Source organism: Dipodomys ordii, unplaced genomic scaffold (genome assembly GCF_000151885.1).
Source record: "Dipodomys ordii isolate 6190 unplaced genomic scaffold, Dord_2.0 Scaffold27, whole genome shotgun sequence".
Lineage (NCBI taxonomy): Eukaryota > Metazoa > Chordata > Mammalia > Rodentia > Heteromyidae > Dipodomys > Dipodomys ordii.
The window spans coordinates 17,670,876-17,693,750 of NW_012267243.1; the positions used below are offsets into that span (position 1 = coordinate 17,670,876).

Sequence of the window (22,875 nt, forward strand, 5' to 3'; positions counted from 1 at the left end):
TTGCGCTCAAGTTCAGTTTGGGAAATAGTAGGGGCAGCAATGCTCCCCAGACGCGCTGCGCATCATAGCCTGCCCCCCAGACGCGCTGCGCATCATAGCCTGCCCCCAGACGCGCTGCGCATCATAGCCTGCCCCTCCTTACCTTTTGTTTTTCACACTTCCCTCATCAACTACTTCTCACTTCATCTCACTGAATCACTGTCCGTCCCCTCCATTAGCAAACCAAGTCAAGGAGTCTGGCTTGTTTGTTTATATCCACAGAACCTGGGCAGTGGCTGGCACCCAGGAAGAGTTCAGTGTTGATCTAAGGAGTGTGTGTGAAATATCTCAGCGTCCTTACAACCATGGGCTTTATTGGCTTGTGGTACAGAGTCCTTTGCTTGTATCAGTTTGATGACATTCAAGCTATACAAGGGCTTTGTAGCCTCCTGACTTAGTGCCTGCCACCAGACAGGAGAACTGTGACCATCGACTCAATAGGATTCAGGCAACTGTTAAAAGCATTAGTATGGGGGGGAGGGCGTGGGGGGCTCTCGCCTGTAATCCTACCTTCTCAGGAGGCTGAGATCTTAGGGTTGTAGTTTGAAGCCAGCCTGAGCAGGAAAGACTATGAGACTTACCTCCAACTAACCACCAAAAAGCTGGATGTGGAGCTGTGGCTCAAGGGGTAGGCTTGAGCAAAGAAGCTCAGGGATAGTACCCAGGCCGTTTATAAGCCCCAGGACCGGCACACACACAAAAACATGTTAACATAGCCAGGCATGATGGTGAGTGCTAGCCATCACAGAAATTTGGAGAACATAAGTAGTCACGAAAGGCTCGGGGCATGGCCCAGGGATCAGGCACCGGCCTCGCGTGCAACACACGAGACCCTGAGTTCTGCTCCCTAGGGCGGAAAAAGAAATTCTTCCTTAGATCAAAAGTTACTGGCACAATGGAGGATAAAAACTCAAGTCAAAAATGAGACACTATTGTTTCTGTGAATGTGTGTGTTATGATTAAGTTGTCGTAAGAACATACTGGAATGTTAATCCTAGCTACGATTTCTCCCTGGTGGTCAGATTAGGGAGGATGTTCGTTTCTTTTTATCCACCCATTTTGATCAATTTGCTAATGCAGTTATTGCTTCCATTCTTGAAAAAAAAATAAGTGTTCACCCATCTGTGTGCCCCGAGTGTGGTGTATCGCTGTCAACATAAACACATTCCACACTTACGCTTCGTCTCAGGACAGGAGACTCTTGCTTGAGTTCAGGCCTTCTAGCAAAGTCCTTGGAGGTCTACTGGCAGAGCACGGAGGAGGAGGGGAAGCTCCTCCCATTTCTCACAGCCACTTCCATCCTTTAAAAACTCCGGCCTCCCCATACAACTGACAGAGAAAACAATTCCACCCAAGGGACGGCACCAAAGAGGAAAAGCAAAGGTAAGGCGATCGCCGGGGGAAAGGGCTCAGCAGGAAAACCTCAGGTCTCTCCAGAACCTGGCCAGCCTTGGCTCTGGTCCCTGGCACTGGTTCATTGAATGGGTCGGCTCTGTCAGATGAGCTGCTTTTTAATGTAAAACCAAGACACTGAACACAAGATGCTCAGTGGGGCGCAGAAGGCCACTGAGCTTGCCTCAAGGGGTAAAAGACAGTGGGCTCTGGCTAGAGAAACTGGCGCTGCTGACTGAATCATCACTGGGACGGCTTGGAAAGCCTGATGGACCAAAGCACTGTCTGAGCTGGGCCTGGGTGAAGCAGCAATGACCGGGGCTGATTCCTCCACAGGAAGCAATGGCCAGGAAGGTGGCGGTGATTGGAGCCGGAGTCAGCGGCCTCATCTCCCTAAAGTGCTGCGTGGAGGAGGGGCTGGAACCCACCTGCTTTGAGAGGACGGAAGACATCGGAGGCCTGTGGAGGTTCAAAGTAAGCCAGACTTCTTTCTCTCTCCCTCCTCTGGGGACGGGTGCTGCTGTTTGCCAGGGGCGCGCAGCTAGCAGGTGAGGGACCTTGCTGACAGCGTTCACCAGCCTCCCTCACTCGGTTGTAGCTCGGTTTATTTACGCAGGAATAGAGGCCGTGAGCTGGCACCTCTCCCTCCCCGGCGACACTGTGCTAACCCGGTCGGCCAGTCCAGGCATGTAAAGAATCTCTTCTTTTGTACCCAGCAATGGCCTTTCAGCAATCCCTGAGCCACTGCTCAGAGGATATACTCATATCACAGACCAATTTTCCACATAGAACTAACAGGGATTCGTTTCAAGATACCATTGCTCTTTCAGCCGGTGGGCCGCATGCTCTCGTTAGGAAATACCTCCTCGCTTCTGACAATAAACCGTGCTCGAGTCCGGAGCTTTATCGGCTTTACTCTAGCACAACTGTTTTGAAACTCTTCATTCAATGTTTTCTGATAATTTAAGGCGCTCCATTCATAATGCCAGCTGTCCTCCAGCGTTTGTGTTAGAATCAGAACGATCCGTAGACAGTGGTAAAGATGCATAATCGATTCAGCCAGCAACTGTTTCAGATGCTCACCACTGTGATCCTAGCTACTCATGAGGCTGAGATTAGGAGGCTTGCAGTCAGAGGCCAGCCCAAGTAAAGAGTTTGCAAGGCCCCCATCTCGGCCAACAGAAAGCTGATTGCTTACAAACTGACATGTGGAACAAAAACCCCTTTGTACAACTACTTAAATAAGTAGCCATCAATAACTACTTCAACATAAATAACAGTAAAAGATTAATCGGGGGGGGAAAAGATTATAATTACAATAAAAAAATGCCTGTCAGTCATCTCAGCAATGCAGGAAGTAGAAATAGAAGGATGGAGGACCAGAACATCCAGTTGCAGAAGTAAGATGCTATCACACACATAACAACAGCTAAAAGATCCGCAGGCACGGCTCAAGTGGTAGAGCGCCTCCCTCGCAAACACAAGGCTGTGAGCTCAAACTAAGTTGCCAAGGGTTTATAATGATTCCTCCCCACCGTCCTGTGGATTGGGACTGGCTTGCTACCTCCTTCCTGTGAGACACTGGGCAAGTTAGTTGCATCCCTGTATCTTTGTTACTCAATTTCCTTAACAGCAAATTAATTATTTCCTAGTGTTGTTTTGAAGATTAAGTGACATAATTCATGTAAAGAGCTTAAAGTAGTTCCTGACTCCTAATAGAGTTCTCTAGGGGTTAATTGTGCATAACCTCTTTATCTTATACACATACGCAAATAGAAAATAAGGGAGGAATCAGTGAATTATTCATGGCCAGATAGCTGGATGAATGTGCATTCGTGCCCAGACCCATATGACTCCAAGGAACTAAGTCTCTACTTAGAACCATGACCCAGCCTTCATTCCTGCTTGGAGAGGTTAAAGTTTTAAGTCCAGCACTCAAGAGAAGTAAGTTCATAATTGTGCTTAAGGTAAGTCTGAGTATCTTCCAAATAGGAGGGAATGTATCTGGCTCTGTGAAGAGCAGATTCCCACGCTCGCAGAGCACATCCAAGGTTCTTCCCGAAGACAGACCAGCCATGAGGAAGGCAAAGTCACCCAGCTCTTCAAGCTGAAGGTCAAGCCCAGAAAGATTTCCTTCGTGTTAGCTTTCTCCAATGTATATGACCATCATCTTTTTTTTTGAGCTGGTCATGGGGCTTGAACTCAGGGCCTGGGTGCTGTCCCAGAGCTTTGTAGTTCAAGGTTAATGCTCTACCATTTGAGCCACAAGTCCACTTTTGGCTTCATGCGTGTGTGTCTAATTGGAGATAAGAGTCTCACAGACTTTCCTGCCCAGGCTGGCTTCAAACTGCAATGCTCAGATCTCAGCCTCCCGAGTAGCCAGGATTACAGGTGTGAGCCACCGGCACCCGGCTTTCCTACAGCATTTTTAAAGATCGATTACCAGGCCTGCAGAATAAAAAAATCTCCTGGAGACTTCTAGTATATATTTCAGATAAATCCTATGTTGAGACAAGTTTGGCAAAGATGGTGAAAATACCAAGTGAGAGATTCATCCAACTAAACAGAGTTTATGAGAATTTATGGAGGATTATCTGAGCTAGGTAGCTTTGCAAAGAACAAAACTGGAAGGAAAAAACCAGCTTGAGTCGTTTTGTTTCTTACTAACAATCAGTGGTTAGGTTCCTGAGAGGGTGAGGAAAACAGTGGTGATTCCTTTGGAAGCCAAGGACATCTGTCCGTTCCGGGTCATTACAGATGGCAGCTGCGGTGTGCTTTGGTCCCGAGCAAAGAATGAAGACACTGGAACCAATCCCATTCAGTAATAACTCACTGCCGTGTCTCCTCACCCATGAGGGGACTCAGTATCTAAAAGCCAAGGTCCCTTCTTTTATTATCTCTTATCTATTGGCAGAAGTAAGCGTTACTTAGAGCAATCTGGCAACAGTGAGACTTGATGAATTCCAGGAAATTACTTCGTGTCCCAAACATTTCATGAGCCAATTCCCAGTATCAGGAATTTCGGTGTTAGGGATACGCTCTTATGGACTGAATAAGTTGAGTGAAAACCTGAATTCACGGAGCTTCGTTGGGTTTTCAGGGGTTAAATACACCTTGTCTAGAACCTGGGATCAACATCCCATCCCAAGCCTCTCTCAAGACAACGCCCATTAGAGAAACGTAAGCGGGTGTCTGCATTCAAAGACAGTGTCTGCAGAGTGAAACCTGTCTGAAGCAAACCCGCTGAGGCTGATGGCGGCTAGGAGAAGAGCCTGGCCAGGAGGAGGCGGGGGCTGACGCGAGGGTGGGGGCTGCTACCTTCACCTCAGGTGAACTTCGCCTCTTCGCAACTCTACTGTTCCAGAATCCGTTTGGAAATGAGTTAGTCGTTCATTTCTGTGTGTGTGCACAATTCTAAGACAACTTAATAGACCTAATATATATAATTTGTAAAGACACTGTACAGAGGGGTTACAGTTACATGAGCAAGGTCCATTTCCTTTCGAGCATTGTTACCTCCTCCACTACCCCAAGTTGTAAAGTTCATTTTCAACATAGTGTCTTAACTCTGACAAGTTAAAAACTAAACTAAACAGAACTTTGAAATCTGTGAACCAAGGCCAGCTGTGATGATACTGAATGCCACCCTCAGAGGCCCTCCAGCACCCCCTGGTGTTTTGGGGGGACATGGCAGGGGTGAGCGGCTAGCTCTGCAGCCTTACATTCAACAATTCGTAACGGTTTGTGGATAGAAGCTGGGGGGGGGGGGATAACGAACTCGCCCCAGGGAACATAGATGAGAGACAAAGAACTAAACTGGATGTCTGCAGGATTCTTCACGTGACTGAGGTATTAAGGAAGGAAAACAGAACCTTTTTTTCAGCCATTTACCTGCCCTTCTTCCTTTGTTATTCTTGATACTTTGTATCCACAGGGAAATTACCAGTATACCTTGCTTTTCTAGCTTGGGAGGGTGTAATGGGTCAGTAATCTTAATTATTCTCGTCTAATCATGTCTAGATTTCTGCCTGCCACAGAGTCTTTCCCCCTGGAGCCGATCTGAAATATCATTTGTCTCCGTAAAATGTGACTCCAAGTACATTAAATTTATTCAAGGTTTTTTAAAGTAGGAAGAGTGTCCCTGGCACTGTGGTAGGCAACAGAGGGCAGTTCAAGGCGGTCACTGCCCTCCGAGAATCTATAAACAACGGGCCTGGCGATTTCCCACTGCGGCTTATACCTCTCTTGACTTAGATATTGCATTTCCACCACGGGAGACGTAGCGCTGTTTTGCAGCACTCGAGAAATAAACACGAGTGTCTGCAAAGTTAGAATCTGTAGAGTTGTTACGCACATTATCTTGTTTTATACTCACGCTAACTTCCTGTTTATTTATCTATTATCATGCCCCACGTACAGCCTCAAGTGGTGAATGATAAATTTTCAAATGAGCCACAGTGCTGAGCTGTCACATCTCAGCCTGGCTTGCCTTCACATGACGCCGACGACGCATATTTATCTGGGGGTCAGTTAAAACTCTGGGCTCTTTTCTGTGTGAACAATTAACGATCAAGTCACCGTTAGCCTATCCTTGTGAGACTAGTTTTCTCTTAGCTCTATTTAGATGAAGTCACGTTTGTGTGTAGTGAACGTTGTCTAGACCCACACTCTGGCCGCACAGCCCTGCAAGCCTGCGTACTGGGGAGGCTGAGATCAGGAGATTGCAGGTTAAGGCTGGCCTGGCCCAGCGGCGTGTGAGATGCCCTCTGGCCCAGTGGCGGGGCCCGTGCAACGCGAGGGGTCTTCCCGGGTGATGCCAAGGCTATGAGCGGATGTCATGGCTACAGGCCAACAGAGACGGAAAAGACTCGAAGACACCATCTTAATAGAAGAAACGGGGTGTGGCCTTGCGTGCCTGACAAGCCAGCTATGACAAGAAGCTAAAACAGGCAGGTTTGGCTCAGGCACACACCCAGGAAGGACAGGATATCCAAAGTAAACCATACACAGAGGGCTGGACGCAGAGCTGGGGGGGGGGGGGGGGACAGCAGCCCCCAGGCCCAAGGCCTCACGCTGGAACCCGCCACCAACAGGAGATAAACAAGCAGACAGACAGTCGGACTGAGTCGCTTTGAGCTTGGGTCAACAAGAGTTTATACGAAATTTCAATTTTGTCTCTGCTTTGAAGCACTCAGAAATATGGCCAACCGTGAAATTCCTGCAGCATTATTAAAATGTTGGTCGTAAGGCTGCTATCATGCTGGACTGGCGTCTGCAGTCCCCGTCCTCGGAAGGCAGAGGCGGGAGGACTGAGTTCAAGGCCAGTCTGGGGTATAATGAGACTTGGTCTCCAGAAAACAAACAAACAGAACAACAACAATGATCAAGCTAGGACGTGGCTCATGCCTGTAATTCCAGCTGCCTGGGAGATAGAGATCAGAGGACTGCAGTTCAAAGCCACTCCATACAAAAAGGAGCCGAAACCTTCATTTCAACCAAAAACGTTGGGAGTGTAGAGACGCACGTCTGCATCAACTCAGAGGGAGACATAAGGAGGATTTCAGTCAGGGAAAAAAAAAAATCTCAAAATAGCGTGGCGAGTGCCTGAGAGCTGAGGGTGGTGGGTCACACCTGTAACTCCAGCACGTCAGAGAGGGAAGCAAAAGAAAGTCAAGCCAGGTGCCAGTGGCTCACGCCTGTCATCCTAGCTACTCAGGAGGCTGAGATCTGAGGATCATGGTTCAAAGCCAGCCTGGGCAGGAAAGTCCTTGAGACTCTGATCTCCAATAAACCACCAGAAAACTGGAAGTGGCGCTGTAGCTCAAGTGGTAGAGTGCTCACCTTGAGCTGAAGAGCTGAGGGACAGCGCCTAGGCCCAGAGTTCAAGCCCCACAGCTGACAAAAAAAAAAAGGCAATTCAAATTTAAGGCTAACCTGGGCTCCATATAGGCGCTCTGGTAAAATAACAACAACAACAATAATAATAATTTAAAATGTGAAGCAGGTACCCGGTATATCACCTAAAGAGGCTTCCCATGAGACCGTCTCACACTGGCCAGGAGCCCACACTTGGATTCCTGCTTTGCCTACAGCCGTCCTCTGTGTTATTTGGCCTGTGTTCATGATGCCCTGTTCTTAGAGCGAGGCAGGCTTTCCCTCAGAACAGAGCCATTTCCTTCCCAGAGGAGGTAACAGCCTTGTTTTACTTGAAGAAGTTCTCATACTTTATCACAGCACAAGGCAACGTAACAGATTTTTTTCACTCTGCTGCCTAATTAGGGAAACTACTGGTAGGAGATATGTGTAACTCTCCAGACACTCAAGTATGTAATACTATGGTCCCGTTGGTCTCTTCCTAAATATCCAAGAATACTTCCAGTGATTTTCCATTACCTATTTTTAAATGGGTAATGTTTTCATGCACAGACTAGAACAAAACTTCTAGAATACGATCAGAAAAAAAATTGTTGTTGGTTTTTGTATCAGTCATTGGGCTTGAACTCTGGGCCTGGGCGCTGTCCCTCAGCTCTTCAGCTCAAGGCTAGCACTCTACCACTTGAGCCACAGCGCCACTTCCAGTTTTCTGGTGGTTCATTGGAGATAAGAGTCTCACAGACTTTCCTGCCCAGCCTGCTTTGAACTGTAATCCTGAATCTTATTATTATTGTTGTTGTTGTTATTTACTTGTACAATTTTTTTGGGGGGGGGCCAGTCGTGAGCCTGAACTCTGGGCCTGGGCGCTGTCCCTCAGCTCTTCAGCTCAAGGCTAGCACTCTACCACTTGAGCCACAGCGCCACTTCCGGATTTTTTTTCTGCTTATGTGGTGCTGAGGAATTGAACCCAGAGCCTCATGCATGCAAGGCAAGCGCTCTACCACTGAGCCACCTTCCCAGTCCCTACTTGTACAATTATAAACTCAGATCTCAGCCTCCTGAGTAGCTAAGATTACCAAAAAATATATATTTTCTGCATAAAACAGAACAGAGGGTTTTTTTTAAATAGTTTGGTTTTGTGCCAGTATTAAGACTGAATCCAGGGCTCTCATTCTCCCTAGCTTTATCTACTTACAGTTGGTATTCTACAACATAAGCCACATCTCCAGTTCTAGTATTTTTGCTGGTAAATTGGAGAAAAGAATCTCTTGGATTTGTCTGTCCAGGTTGGCTTCAAACCACAATCCTCAGATCTCAGCCTCCTGAGCAGCCAGGATTGAGTGAGCCACTGGTGGCTGGCTCCAGGGACGAAGGTTTATAGCACATTTAAGCAATGCCATTTTCTTCCTTCGCTATGCTACTCAACCCTCATTTTCCTGTCATTTGTTTCTACTGAAGAGATAAAGGGGCTTCTATTCATTCCACAATGTACTGACTGCTGACTGTAATACTCCAGACATACACATAAAAAAATTGTTCTTACGGTCAAAGAGTTTGTGCTTTGGAAAGATGGAGAGGGTTACAAATGAAAATCCCTAGCCAAGAGGCTAGCCTCGAACCTGCTATGCAGCCAGCCTGGTCTGCAAGTTCATGCTGGGCCTGACTCTGCCTCCTGAGTGCTGGGACCAAACAATTTAGTTTTGTACAAACTCCATCATCATCATCATCATCGCCATCACCATCATCATCATAATATTATTATTTACAAAAAGGTTATAATTACAAACTTTGTGTTTTAATAGAACCAAAGACAAAGTTCAAAAGATCAGAAAGACCAAAGTAGTTCTCTGTGACCTTAGCTTTCTGCCATTCTTAAACTTTTGAGTCAGGAAAGTCTTCTAACATATAATCTTAAACAAATTCAGACTATCTGTACTCGTGGATAATATCATCTTAGGCTACATTAGTCATCTACATAAATACGTGGGCTGGATTTTTCCGTTTGAAAGCGGCACCTCTCTGTCTTTACCTGGTGGCCCGCGAAGCCTCTCTCTTCTTGTTTTCAATTTCTCATTCAATGCTCACATCCATTTTGATTCAATAGCAGTATGAAATAGTATGGTACGTGAAGCTAGATGTAAACTCATACTGTTTACATCTCATCCCGAAGTCCAAGCTTGGGACCAGGGCTGGGTAGCATTTGATATCTATTTTGCCTATTAAGCCATTATGATTTCCCAGGACTATGAAGTTCCCTGAGAGACAAAGGCTGTCTTCCCCTTCCTCCATCCCCGGGGGTCCTGTGTGGTAGATAAGTGCTTTACCACCCCAGACAACTCTGTGTGTGTGCATGTGTGTGCCTGTGCATGTGTGTGTGTGCACATATGTGCATGTGGTACATGTGTGTGTGCGAGTGTGTGTGCACACGCACTGGTCCTGGGGCTTGAATTCAAGGCCTGGGTGCTGTCCCTGAGCCTGGTTTGCTCAAGGCTAGCTCTCTACCGCTTGAGTCACAGCTCCACTTCCAGCTCCTCCTGAGTAATTTTGATGTCCACCCCGGCTGGCTCCAAAGCGGCCTCCTGACAAGCTAGGATCAGTCAGACATGGGCCTGACCCACACCCTGGCCACGCAACCTCTTTTAACTGCGGTTATCTATCCGCCCAACCACAAAGATGGTCGCTCACCCTTCAGAAGGAGCCCTGAGGACATCAGTGCTTGCTGAGAAACCACAAGTAAAAACCCCAGGGAAGAGTTTTGTCCTGGCCCTAAGATTACTCAACAGGCTAAGAAGTCAGACTCTGTTCTCAGACTCAGCTCCCCAGATGATTGACCTGACTGAAAATCCGAGCACATGTTAAGCCAATTTATTAAGACTCGGAAAGAAAGAAAACAAAACAAGGAAAGGACCAAAGTTCCAGCTATAGTATCGCGTTCTCACGCCAGTGGGATACTATGGCTGCTTTGGTGAGTTTAATTCGAATAAGCTTAATGGCGGCAATTGCAAGAGAGGCAAGCGGAGTATATACGTTGAGGTAGGCATCGTGCTAAGCACATTTACAGAGAGACTTCCTGGATGCCAGAGCTATTCGTGAGCCGCGTCTTACAAGGGGAAATGAAGGAAGTGGGTTGTGTAACCTGTGCACAGTCCTGGAACCTTAGGGTGAAGGACTCAGTCCACTCGGTAGGGTTGTCAAGCCCCTGAACTACTCACAAAATGATCTGGGGTTGCGGGGGAGGGAAGCAGTATTTCTAATGAAATAGTTCCCATTTTGAGAAGCTGGTTAGATAAGAAATGCGGGCATTTAGTCCTGCCAAGGACATTGTGTTCAGTCATGCTGAACAACCAGAAAAAAGTTTACACGTCTATTTGACCCTGGTATTATGCAATTTGAAGCTAGTGTTTGAAAAGAAAAAATGCCATTATTTTTTTCATCCAAAGTTCAGATCTTTGTATGCCTGTATAGAAGGCAGAAACTTATTTCTATCTCCGTGCTTTATTGTGAACTCTTTTAGGATTCAATACTTACTAATGCACACCACCGTAAAGTCTAATTACCTAGAAAGCCGGTAAGTTGTTGGTGATAACACAGTTCTCACCACGTTGTCATTCTGATCCAAAAAAAGTGAAACGCACTGCTGGAAAAAGCCAGGGGTAACCATGAGTGAGCAAACAAGTAAGCGGTGTGTGCTAGAAGTGTGTGTTGTAGATTAAAAGCCCATTTAGGCCAGAGACGAAGCTTATTTAGAGTTACACAGTACTCTGTGCAGCATCCTAAGCAGATGGTAATGACTTAAAGCCCTCTGGTTAAAAAGTAAAATAAAATAAATGAATGAATGAATGATGCATACATGAACCCATGAGAAAAAGAGGTAGGAAGGAGGGAGGGAAGAAGATACCGGGCTTTGGCATATGGCTCTTAAAGGACCTGATCTGAGAGCACACATTTCAGCTTCAATACCTATAGTGGGTGCGTCGAGGCCTTACAATTAGGAAAAGCAGACCGCAATCACAAAAACTCCCTCTTTTTATAACATTTTGGGGTGTGCCACTGGGCACGCCCCTGATTTAGAGATGAGGGAACCGAAGCCCAGCGGCACAGACTCCCTCAGACTTCCCTCTAAAGGAGACAGATCCAATGGCCAACCTTCTCCTGCTACGCCACACTGCGACTTGCTTTCTACTAGGCGTTTTCAAAAACCTAAGGAATCTTGACTAAAGATTGGGCAGGGGGAAAAAAGGTCAGGTGCCCTTGATTCACATCCATAATGTTAACTGCTCCTAGCAAACCTGAGATTAGCAGGATTTCAGTTCCAAGCAGGCTGAAGGAGCTTTGGGAGTGAAGAGACTCTGTCTCACTAGAAAGGCTGGACAAGCTGATACCAATCTGTCATCCCAGCAACAGTAAAAAAGACCTAATAGGAGAATTGTGGTCCAGACCAGACCAGGGAGACTGATCAGAGCTCAGAAATAACCAGAGCCAATGGGGCTCAGCAGCAGAGCTTCTGCCTACCTGGATATTTTAGTCATGCATCAGAGAGAGAGAGAGAGAGACATCCCTCAGAGCTGAGAGGTAGGAATTGCCAGGAGCCACATAATTTGTAAAGAGCTGGTTGCCACTAATTGTCTTGCTTGATCCTCTAGGAGCACGTGGAAGATGGTCGAGCAAGCATCTATCACTCCGTCATCACCAACACCAGCAAAGAAATGTCCTGCTTCAGTGACTTCCCCATGCCTGAGGATTTCCCAAACTTCCTGCACAACTCTAAACTCCTAGAATACTTCAGGATTTTTGCAAAGAAGTTTGATCTTCTCAAATACATCCAGTTCCAGGTATTGTATTTGGGAGGTGGAGGACGGGCTCTCTATGATGGTGCTGTTTGCATGTGGTGATGAAAGGAACTGTGCGCAAACTGCCCTCCCTGCTCTGATAGTGTTGTTGTCTGTATTAACACAAATGAGAAGATCATCTGTCAACATTCAAGGTTTGAATGATGACAAACTGCCTTTAAACTAGTATTTTCTCCCTCCAGCAAATTCTCCTAGCCTCACAGTCTTGAAAGAATATATGTAAAGAAATTAAACTCATATTTTATTTTTTAACTTCTCTATAGAAATGAGATTTCTTCACTGTGTTAAAAAAAAACTTACTACTTCCTATTCATCTCAGAAGCACAAGGAAGTAAATTTTGCAAATTGTTTTTCTGGTGACATCTCTAGCAACATAGAGGTGATCTGACCAGTTTGAAAGACACTTGAGATTACCTCTTCCTTAGTGTTCAAAACCAACAACAAAAATCATAATATTCTCATTAAATGTGCTATGTTTTGTCAATAACCTACACTCTGAAAAATAGTAACTGCAAAGAAAATAAATTTTAAATCCTTTTCTGGAGCATTTCTGTTAGTAAGGCTTACATTTTTTTAACCATACTTTATTTTCTTACTAATTCTAATTTCATATGCACCAGCCTTGCATTGTACTAATTTATAGTTGATTTTGATAGCACTCTATGTCTTTACATACTATCAGAATGTCCAGTTTTCCTTAGTGCAGCGTCCCTCCAATTCCTAGGAGATATGTCCTATAAAGGACAGCTTCTTTATACCAGAAGCTTTGATAGGACTTTGTCCACTTATTATCAATCTACTTAACAAACATACTTTCTTCCTATGAGATGTAATTATAGCATCTGTTCTTAAATGCACTCACTACCTTACATACCGTACGTCCATATTAAAATTGGAAGAGAGGTATTTCTCTAGTGTTAGTGCCGCTGTTGTTTTCTGGAGGAGAAAGAAGGTTGAAAGACTCGTATCCACGTGTCGGTCTCTGGACTGGCACAAGTGATCGATGTTAAGGCCCACCCAATGAAAAACCTAGGCAAACAGAGAAAGGCTTGTTGCTTCATTGAGATAATGTGCTGTACCTCAACGCTTCTTGAGAGTTAGTGGGACACGACTTCCCTGAACAGCTTGTTAAAACATGGATTCTCACGCAACGGGCTTTGGGTGAGTTCTGAGTCTGGCAAGCTCCTGGGTGATGCCAAAGGCAGTAGTCCTGAAATCGCACTTTAAACAGCACCTGCGTCTTTACCCTCCGCGGGGACCTGCCGCCATGCTCCCGAGAGCTTTCCCTGCCTTCTGCCGCTGTCCCTCATGCTATGCTCAAACGGAGACGGCTCCACAAGTCACTCCGAATAATGAAATAGCATCTACGACTCTGAAAACCTGGCTGTGAGACCTCAGCTTTCAGTCACCGTGGGAAACACGTGAGATAATCAAGTTTAAAAAAGGAAAACAGACATTTCGGCACAGGTTCAGAGCTTTCCATCCAAGGCCGCTTGCCTTCCAGTCCATTGTCTTGGGCCTGCAGCCAGCCGAGCATCATGGGGGGTAGCACATGGAGCCCCAGTATCCTCTTAAAGGGGATGACCCAAGGAATTAACCTTCTCTAACAAGCTCCACCTCTTAAAGGTTCCTCTACCTCTCAATAACCATGGGAAGGACACACAGCCCTCAACACACTTACCCAAACCAGGGAGAGCCAAATGCTTGCAAACAAGAAAAGGTATATGATACTTCTCTACAAGTGTGGCAAGCTTTGCTTCTAGTTGACATTGTTTCTTGATCATAGCACACAGGAAATGTATGTAAACCCCTTTGAAAACTAATGGACCTCCAGAGTGAACTATATTTAACAAATCAGTGAGCTGACGAATTCTTTGGTTCAGATGAAATCGTGAACTGTATTGCTAATGTGATGTACTGTTTGGAAAATAATGAATATTAACCACAACTATTCAAGAGATCTAATAATAGGCCAGTCACGCTGTGGAGAGTTTCACATGAAATCTTTTCCTGAGAGCTCACACAGAAGTGGACATAGAAAGCTTCTTGAAAAACATTTAACCCATGCAATGACTGACATTACTTTGTGTCACTGGCCAGACTTGTCTTCCATTTCTTTTCTCACTCCAGTCTTTATTCAGTACTTGGCACCCTGAACATTCTGATTTCTGCTTCTGAATCCTCTCTTCTGCACGCAGCTGCAGATACTTAGTTATGCCCACCAAAGATTGAAAAGGACATACTTGGTAGAGTTTGAACTCAGGGGCCTGCAATGCACTCAAAAGGAAACCACATGAAGTTGGACATAACACTTTATTCATTGCTGTTTCCAAGCCCCAGACAAGACCCATGCTGTGCTCGAGTAATGAGCAGAGCCTTTTCTGTGTTTGTTCAAGACGACTGTCCTTAGTGTGAAGAAACTCCCTGACTTCCCATCCTCTGGCCAGTGGGAGGTTGTTACCCAGAGCCATGGCCAGGAGAGACGCGAGGTCTTCGATGCAGTCATGGTTTGCAGCGGTCATCACATCATACCCAACATTCCACTGGATTCATTTCCAGGTGAGGCCTGGGGTGGGGGTGGGGGGGCGCTCAGCTTATTGAAGTGGGTCTCCAAACACATACAGTTAAAGACCTATGCCGTTTGAGTTGGCGGATGGGATCACTGTTGTGACCGGGGATAGCAGCGAAGGTTGAACAGAGCTGGAAAGAAAAATATAATCTGAACACCATCTTGGTTCCCAAGGCCTCGTGGGGACTTCCTGTACGGAGAACTCAGAGAGCCCTCCAGGGTCCCAGAGTCTCTCCTCAAACTTCTGAGAATTCTCATGCACGCCGGCTCTCTGCTGGAGAATCTGTTACCCACACACCCACCCTAGCCTATTTCTATCCTTCCAAACGCACATCAATGTGCAGCATCCTCCGGACCTTCTCCACAGAGCCACACCCACAGTTCTGGGTTCCCAGAGAGGATTCCTGGCAGCTAGGCTCAGAGCCACAGCACAGGGACGGAAGGGCAATGGCAGGGAGTCTCTGCAGCCCGACGTTCCCCAGCCCCCTCCCTCAGAGCACATTTCCACCCAGGGCCCTCAGGAAAATATCCAACACGGTGTTCACATCCACAGAACCACATTTGGTGCGTCCAAAGCCCTATCAGCTACCACGCCATTCTCAGAGATTCAAGCGCTGTAGGGTAGAGCTCAGACCATAAAAGCTTGCTGAACTACTTTTAATATACAATCAAGGACTGCGTCTAAATCAATGCTCCACACACAGAACTATCTGGAAGGTTTAAAAGAAACACAAAATGCTGGCCCCATCCCAGAATCTCTGCTTCCACAGCTCTTGAAGGGTCTGTGTTTCTACCAACCTCCCAGATGCTGCTACCGTTGCTGGCCGCGTTACTGTATTTTAACCAACAATTCTTTGCTGGTTCTTTCAACTAACTCAAGCCCAAAAGACAAATGCTTTAAGAAACCACGCTTTTCTGGGAAGCATGAAAGTAGTCATTAGGAAAGAACACAGGTTTATATGCAATTAACCATCAATATGTTACTCACTTACTCATTCTACACCTTTTGTTTACTTGGCTCTTCATATGCTTTTTTTTTTTTGCAATAGCAAACTCACAATGGCATTAGTCTAATTAGTATACAATTACAACAACATAATTGCATGATTTAAAAAAAATATTTACTAGGCAAAATTAAAAGAGACATTAGATAATCGAAAATAAGGAAATGACCAATTAGAATTCAGCTTCTGACTCTCATCAAAAACATGTACTTTTCTCTAATAAATATATGCACTTCTGGTTCTCTACAGTATGTACCGTATGCACAAAATCTGTTTTTTTACCCCCCAAAAGGACATAATTGCTGGTTTGAACATTCATAGCCTCCTCTCCTCTTCTCTCCGCAGGTATTGAGAAGTTCAAAGGTCAGTATTTTCATAGCCGTCAATATAAGCACCCAGTTGGATTTGAGGGGAAACGCATCCTGGTGATTGGAATAGGAAACTCGGCTGCAGATATTGCTGCTGAGCTGAGCAAGAAGGCCGCTCAGGTGAAGTATTCTCTGCTTAGCTTCTGCTGAGGGGGAGGAGGAGCAGCGATTGGAGCATCCCAAGTGTATTAGCCCCAACCTTGTCCCCCGTCTCCATGAAGTTCTCTGGGCTTTGCAGTAGCGTTCCTCCAGCAACGCGGGAGTCATGGGTGCGGTCTGTGAGGGCAAAGTGACCACTGGGCAAGGACAACTAGGCAGCCTTCGCTCTGAGGCCTCCGCCGACTCGAGGCCGCTAGGCGTACAGCAGCGTCCCCCCCACAGGGGCCCTGCGCTAACTGCATCTGTTTTCCAGGTATTTATCAGCACCAGACACGGTTCCTGGGTGATGAGCAGAATCTCGGAAGACGGCTACCCCTGGGACATGGTGTTCCACACTAGGTTTAGCTCCATGCTCCGAAATGTCCTGCCCCGGACCGTTGTCAAATGGATGACGGAACAGCAGCTGAATCAGTGGTTCAACCATGAAAATTATGGGCTTGAGCCTCAAAACAAGTAGAGTTATTTTGCTTTTTTTTTTAATGGAATACTGATTAGGAAACCATAGGTACCTCTCTTTAAAAGGTAGCTCAAATTCTAAAAATACATGTACCACATAGGCCATGGAGTTTGAATTCTATGGATCCTTAAGAATAAGAATGTAAGAAGGTAGGGTAGAGCTGAGTATGGTGGTACACTACTGTAATCCGGGCTCTGAGGCAGGCCAATCATGAGAGTGAGGTCAGCCTGCGTTAAATAGTGAGACTGTCTCCAAAATGTGGGTGTAGAATGGAAGTGTAATAAGCCGCTCCAGAAAGAACTCAGATGTATAGGAAGAACGTTCTAAGACTTTAAAAGATGGTGACTTTTTTCTGAGGTGAAGGAGAGTGAATAACTCTCCATGTGACAAGTTTGTTTTCCTTACTCCACAAACCACAGGGCTCTTCCCACGGGCAGCTTTTGGGAACATATTTCTTTCTCTGCCCAAAAGCCAGTATTTGTTGATCTTCAAGCTACACCTCATTAAGATAATAAGCACAAGCAAACATTATGGATGTTTATTTTCTTTAGTTGATAACAGCCTCTTTCCTTCAAAAAAAAAAAAAAGACTTTAGAATTTTTACCAAAAGTCGTATAACTGCTGTGTACTGAGATGTGCTATGGGAAAAATGTACTCTCCTACCATTGGAAGGAGAGAACAATCACAAACCTGAGAACGAGACAAAAAGAACTCCCGAGCTACAAGCTGACTTCATTCTACCATCCCCACCGCCACAAATGCAGACGCCACAGATATCGGATAAACAAATGTCACTAAGCCTAATTTTATAAATTCATTTTCATACTGATCCTATAGTAGGTCTCATGGTTAATATGGTGCATTTTCCCTTCTTTTTTCTAATGGATAGGGATTACATAAATCAGCAAAATAATGAAAGGTAATAACCAAAAAAAATGGTAGAAGTATCAAGGAGATACTATTTGCCAGCACACTGAGAAGTTCACCATAGGCACTAGCATGTGTGTAAGCTTGGGGGTGCTTTCTTCTTCCAAATACCTTTCACACACCTCACCCAACATCATCATTTACTGAGAGCTGTGTGATATGAGAAGAAAGTCAGATAATAAGGCCAACTGATCAAGACAGAGTGTTATGGATGTCCAAGAAAACCCTTAATTTTCAAATATTTTCCCCTAGAAATACCTAGAGGATCCAAGATTCTCCAGTGAAAGCTCTGAGTGTTTTCATTTTTCCTGTGAACCTCAGGTACCTCATGAAAGAGCCCATACTGAATGATGACCTTCCGAGCCGCATCCTCTACGGCGCCATCAAGGTGAAGCCAAGGATAAAGGCGCTCACGGAAACTGCCGCCATTTTTGAGGATGACACGGTGGAGGAGGACATTGACGTCATTGTCTTTGCCACAGGATATACTTTCTCGTTCCCTTTCCTTGAGGATTCTCTTGTCAGCGTGGAGAATAACATGGTGTCGCTGTATAAGTTCATGTTCCCCCCTCAGCTAGAGAAGCCCACCCTCGCTTGCATTGGTCTCATCCAGCCCCTCGGTTCCATTTTTCCAACGGTGGAACTTCAGGCTCGCTGGGTGACGAGGGTTTTCAAAGGTGAGTGGGCAGCTCAACCTCGCAAATCCCTATCAGGTTATGAAGCTGTTCAGACGTGGCACTTCAGCCCTCTAGGAAGACTTGTTTCCCTACCTCGGAGCATTCAGTTCTATCACCTACAAATGCGTGGACCCCCCAGCCTGTGCTGGGGCCTGGCGATGCAGAGAGGAATGGTAACAGTTGTTTTAACAAGGTTTGGCAGATGCTGGAGACTCCTGTGAGAAGGAGTGAAAAGGCAGTTAGCGAATAGGATGACAGGAGAGCACGCGGGTGGTTGAGCTTTTCAGGTGGAGAAATAACGCACGGAAGCAAGATGTGTGCTGAGAACTGCCCACGTGAGCAGGCACTGCTGCAGTGCGATGCGCGTGGCAGGAAGGCCTGAGGTGGGCAGGCTCACAGGAATGGTGTGCTGTGGGAAGGATCCGAGTCTCAGACATGCAAGTCAGTTCTTCCCAAATTTGGCCTCTTGAATTAACTCGGGCCTAACAGCCTGGAATCTGCATTTCAGAAAGCTCTTCAGCAGGCGGCCCCAGTGAGGGAGTGTAAGTAAGAAGCAGGCCTGACCACATGTATATTTCAGCCAGGTTATTCGCGCCTTAGTGTGAAACAGATTTAAAAGGGGGGGAAGAAGAGAGGCTCTTGGAGCTCCTGTTTCCCAGGCGCCAACAGGGACAGGCAGAGGAGAAATAATGAAGGACCAAATGATGGGCTCAGTGTGGAAAGAGGGAGAGAAGGCCGTCCTATCGAGCTCCACGTGGGTCCTCAGTGGGACAGACGCAGTCCTGAGGCAGAAAGCATAGAGCCTCAAATGACAGAGGGGGTTAGGATTGCTTAAACTTGAGGTGCTGGCTGTCTGGCCACAGGAAGGGAACCTGGCCATTCTTCAACTTGCCCGAAGCCCAGGGACCCCTCTGTGTACAGGAGAGGAACTCGGCACACACGAGGCTTCTTGCATTGATGCACATTCTTTGGCCCCAGAACCTATCCTTAATTGGAGCCAGTTTCAACTCTCACTGCATTTACTTCTTTCCCCGGCCTCTTACTTGGTTTTCCTAACTATAGGTCTCCCGCCCTTGAGCTCATTTCCCTAAATTCAATAGCCAAACATATCTTTTCAGTTCTTTCAAGTCTGATCTTGTCACCTTGAACAGGAAACTGTCTCATAGGGTCTTAGGACCTCCAAAGTGGAGTCCAAATCACTTAGCACAGCTCCCAACCATTGAAGAGATGCTGGAGAGGTAGACCCGGCCTCTTCTCTTAGTCCGATCTACTTAATGCTGCAGACCATGCTGTAGACTGAGTTTGCAGGCAATATCAGTAAAGGCCATGGCAGACTTACCCTGGAGTTCAATAATCAAACAGTCTGATCTGATATAGAATGATTAAATAGCCAGATTTTTAATTCTCAAAACAAGCAACTAGGTAATGTAATGACACACTGTTCAAAACAACTTCTTTTGTTGTTTTCTAGGCTTGTGTAGCCTTCCCTCAAAGAACACTATGATGGCAGACATTATCAACAGAAATGAAAAAAGAACCGACCTGTAAGCATGTTTTGTGGGGGAAAAGTTATTTACATAGAGTAGAGGTGCTTCTCAAAGTATGGTGATCTAACTATCTATGAAAGCCACTTATCTGTCTATTAAAAATGCAGCCTGGCTACCCCCATCCCAACTGAATCAGAAGTTTCATGAATGAGACTGGGAATTTGCATTTCTGTGGCATTCCTAGATGATGCTAGTTTAATGACCAATTTCTTTTTTGGGGGGGTCCGGTTGTGGGGCCTGAACTCTGGGCTTGGGCGCTGTCCCTCAGCTCTTCAGCTCAAGGCTAGCGCTCTACCACTTGAGCCACAGCGCCACTTCCGGCTTTTTTCTTTTTGCTTATGTGGTGCTGAGGAATCAAACCCAGGGCCTCAGGCATGCAAGGCAAGCGCTCTACCACTGAGCCACCTTCCCAGCCCCAATAACCGATTTCTTAAAGGCAGAAATTGTGTCTAATCAGAAGATTTTTTTTCCTTGGAATAATATAATTCCAGATGTAAATGATGTTCATGTACAATTTCCCATCTTCCCAGGTCACCCACACGCTTGCTAACCAGGGAATCAAATGGGCAGTACTGGTGACAGCAGTCTGAATATCCCTGGCAAGTTAGCTTGGGTGCCCATGAAACCGATCACGGAGGGGCTGAGGTGCGAGGAGGATTTGTGATTTTGCTGAGGAGGAAAGTGTCACAACAATGACAAAACACTCCTGGCAAGTTGGCTTTGGGGCCTTGGCATTTGCGTAAGAGTTAATCCCCCATGTTCAGAGTCTAACTCATCCAGCATGTACCAAACATCTATTCCGTGCCATCCCAACTTCAAGGTATTACACTCGTTTAACATGTTGATATGAAGCATCTCCTTGGCGGAAAACGCCGAGCTAAATTGTGATGTGCGTTAGGAATCTCCGCAGCAAGCCTCACATACTATATACTTGCCAGGAGACTTAGAGCAGATGCATGACTATTCCATGCCAATTGAAGCTCTCAATATAATTAGATCAGTAGGGTTTCATTCTCAAGACTTTCCATGTCTAGTTTGTCGCCTACTCTCCATCTGAGTCAGGGCCTCCTGCTGGGCTAAGCTTACAGCGATTCATCCATCCTTACTTCCCTCCACTTTTCTCAACTGCTATTGAGGGCCTTACATTCTTATGTAAGTGAGAACATTTTATGATATGTCTTTTTCGCCCTCTTCATTCAGGTTTGGGAAAAGCCAGAGCCAGATACTGCAGACCAATTACGTCGACTACTTGGATGAGCTCGCTTTAGAGATAGGAGCAAAGCCAGACATCGCCTCTCTCTTGTTCAAAGATCCCAAGTTGGCTGTGAAACTCTATTTTGGGCCTTGCAACTCCTATCAGTACCGGCTGGTCGGGCCTGGGAAGTGGGAAGGTGCAAGGAACGCCATCTTCACGCAGAAGCAACGGATCCTAAAGCCCTTAAAGACACGGGCTCTAAAACACTCATCTCGCTTCCCCTCTCCCTTCCTGCTGAAAGTCCTGGGCCTTTTCACTCTGATTGTTGCCTTCTTTTTCCATTTCCAGTGGTTCTGATCTGTCTGCAAACCACTTTTTCGGCTTTCTTACTTTCTCAGTACCTCTTAAAGAAAAAGAAGGCTACAAGAAATAATATTAACTCTAAATGTTCATGTTAGAAAGACAAGTAAAAGGATTAATTGTAGGGAAATAGGAGAATTAGGTCTACATGTAAAACCAAAATTATTTCCTTGCCATTTCACCCTTCCCTCAAGGTAATTAGAGATTAATTTTGGAGAAAAGTACAATTAAATAAGCCTCGCCCAGATCAATAGCACTCTCAGCCTGGACAGGGCTTGAGCTATGTGATAGAATTACACAGAATGAGAAGCAGTATCCGTAGTGTAAATTACCAGCAATTTTAATAGCGGCAAGGTATTGAAAACTCTTGCACAAAGTACTCAGCAGTGGTCCTATTATTATTATTATTATCATTAGAGATTCTATTATTTAATAGATCTCAGATGCTGCTGTGCGCCATTGGCTAGGATCACTCAAAAACACTGAACTGCGGAAAGTGGTGGTGACACCCGCGTGTAAACTCAGCCCTCAGGAGGATTGAAACCCTGCCTCAAACCAAACCAAACCCAAAACACTGGAGGGCCTCATTACTAAGCAAAACAACGACCCTATAAATGACAAATACGCCGAGTATAAAGCTCACTGATAAGCAAATAAGCTAAGAAAATAGTTACATTGCTTACATTTGGGGCAGAAAAGAATAAAAGTAAGATAAATAAAATAAGTAAGATAAGTAAGATAAGAATATAAGTAATGATGCCATAATAGCTAGCTAAAAAACATAGATAATATATAATATGTGAAATGCTTATCATAGGCCAGATTGTGCTGTATACACATCATATATATTTTGCTTCCCACAATTCTGAGATAAGAACAGCTGTTATACCCACTTTATAGATATAAAACTGAGATTCAAAGCAGTTGTATAACAAGTACAAAATCACATGTCTAATCCTAGATGAAGCTCAAATTGGAGCCCAGGATGGATGGACTTTAGAACTGAAGGTTATAACTTGATCCACAAGACACTTATTTATAAGACATCTACTAAAAATAAAGTACTTACTAATCGTTTAGTTTAGCATGTTAGTTTTGAAGGGCTCATTACATGGAAATATGAACTATTTGATTTTATCTATAACATTTGGTTTATATTTCAGGTAGGCCAAAAATATTCACTTAAAGGAAATTACAGTGAAAGATATCTAGATATTAACACTTAAGATAACCACTTAAGATAACAGGGCACTGGTGGCTCACACCTATAATCCTAGCTACTCAGGAGACTGAGATCTGAGGATGGCAGTTCAAAGCCAGCTCAGGCAGGAAAGTCCGTGAGACTCTTACCTCCAATAAACCACTAGAAACCAGAAGTGGCGCTGTGGCTCAAGTGGTAGAGCGCTAGCCTTGAGCTGAAGAGCTGAGGGACAGCGCCCAGGCCCAGAGTTAGGCCT

General features: G+C 45.5%; 1 protein-coding gene across 1 annotated transcript; it reads left to right on the top strand.

Annotated features, from left to right (window-relative positions):
* The first annotated feature begins 1,378 nt into the window (after positions 1-1,378).
* Fmo2 (flavin containing monooxygenase 2 (non-functional)) lies at positions 1,379-22,495 on the top strand. Its single transcript, XM_013015743.1, has 9 exons — positions 1,379-1,422; positions 1,768-1,905; positions 11,949-12,137; positions 14,552-14,714; positions 16,074-16,216; positions 16,509-16,708; positions 17,961-18,316; positions 19,788-19,860; positions 21,064-22,495. The coding sequence occupies exons 2-9, from the start codon at positions 1,774-1,776 to the stop codon at positions 21,413-21,415; spliced, it is 1,608 nt and encodes a 535-aa protein (XP_012871197.1). The 5' UTR covers positions 1,379-1,422; positions 1,768-1,773; the 3' UTR covers positions 21,416-22,495.
* The last annotated feature ends 380 nt before the right edge of the window (positions 22,496-22,875 follow it).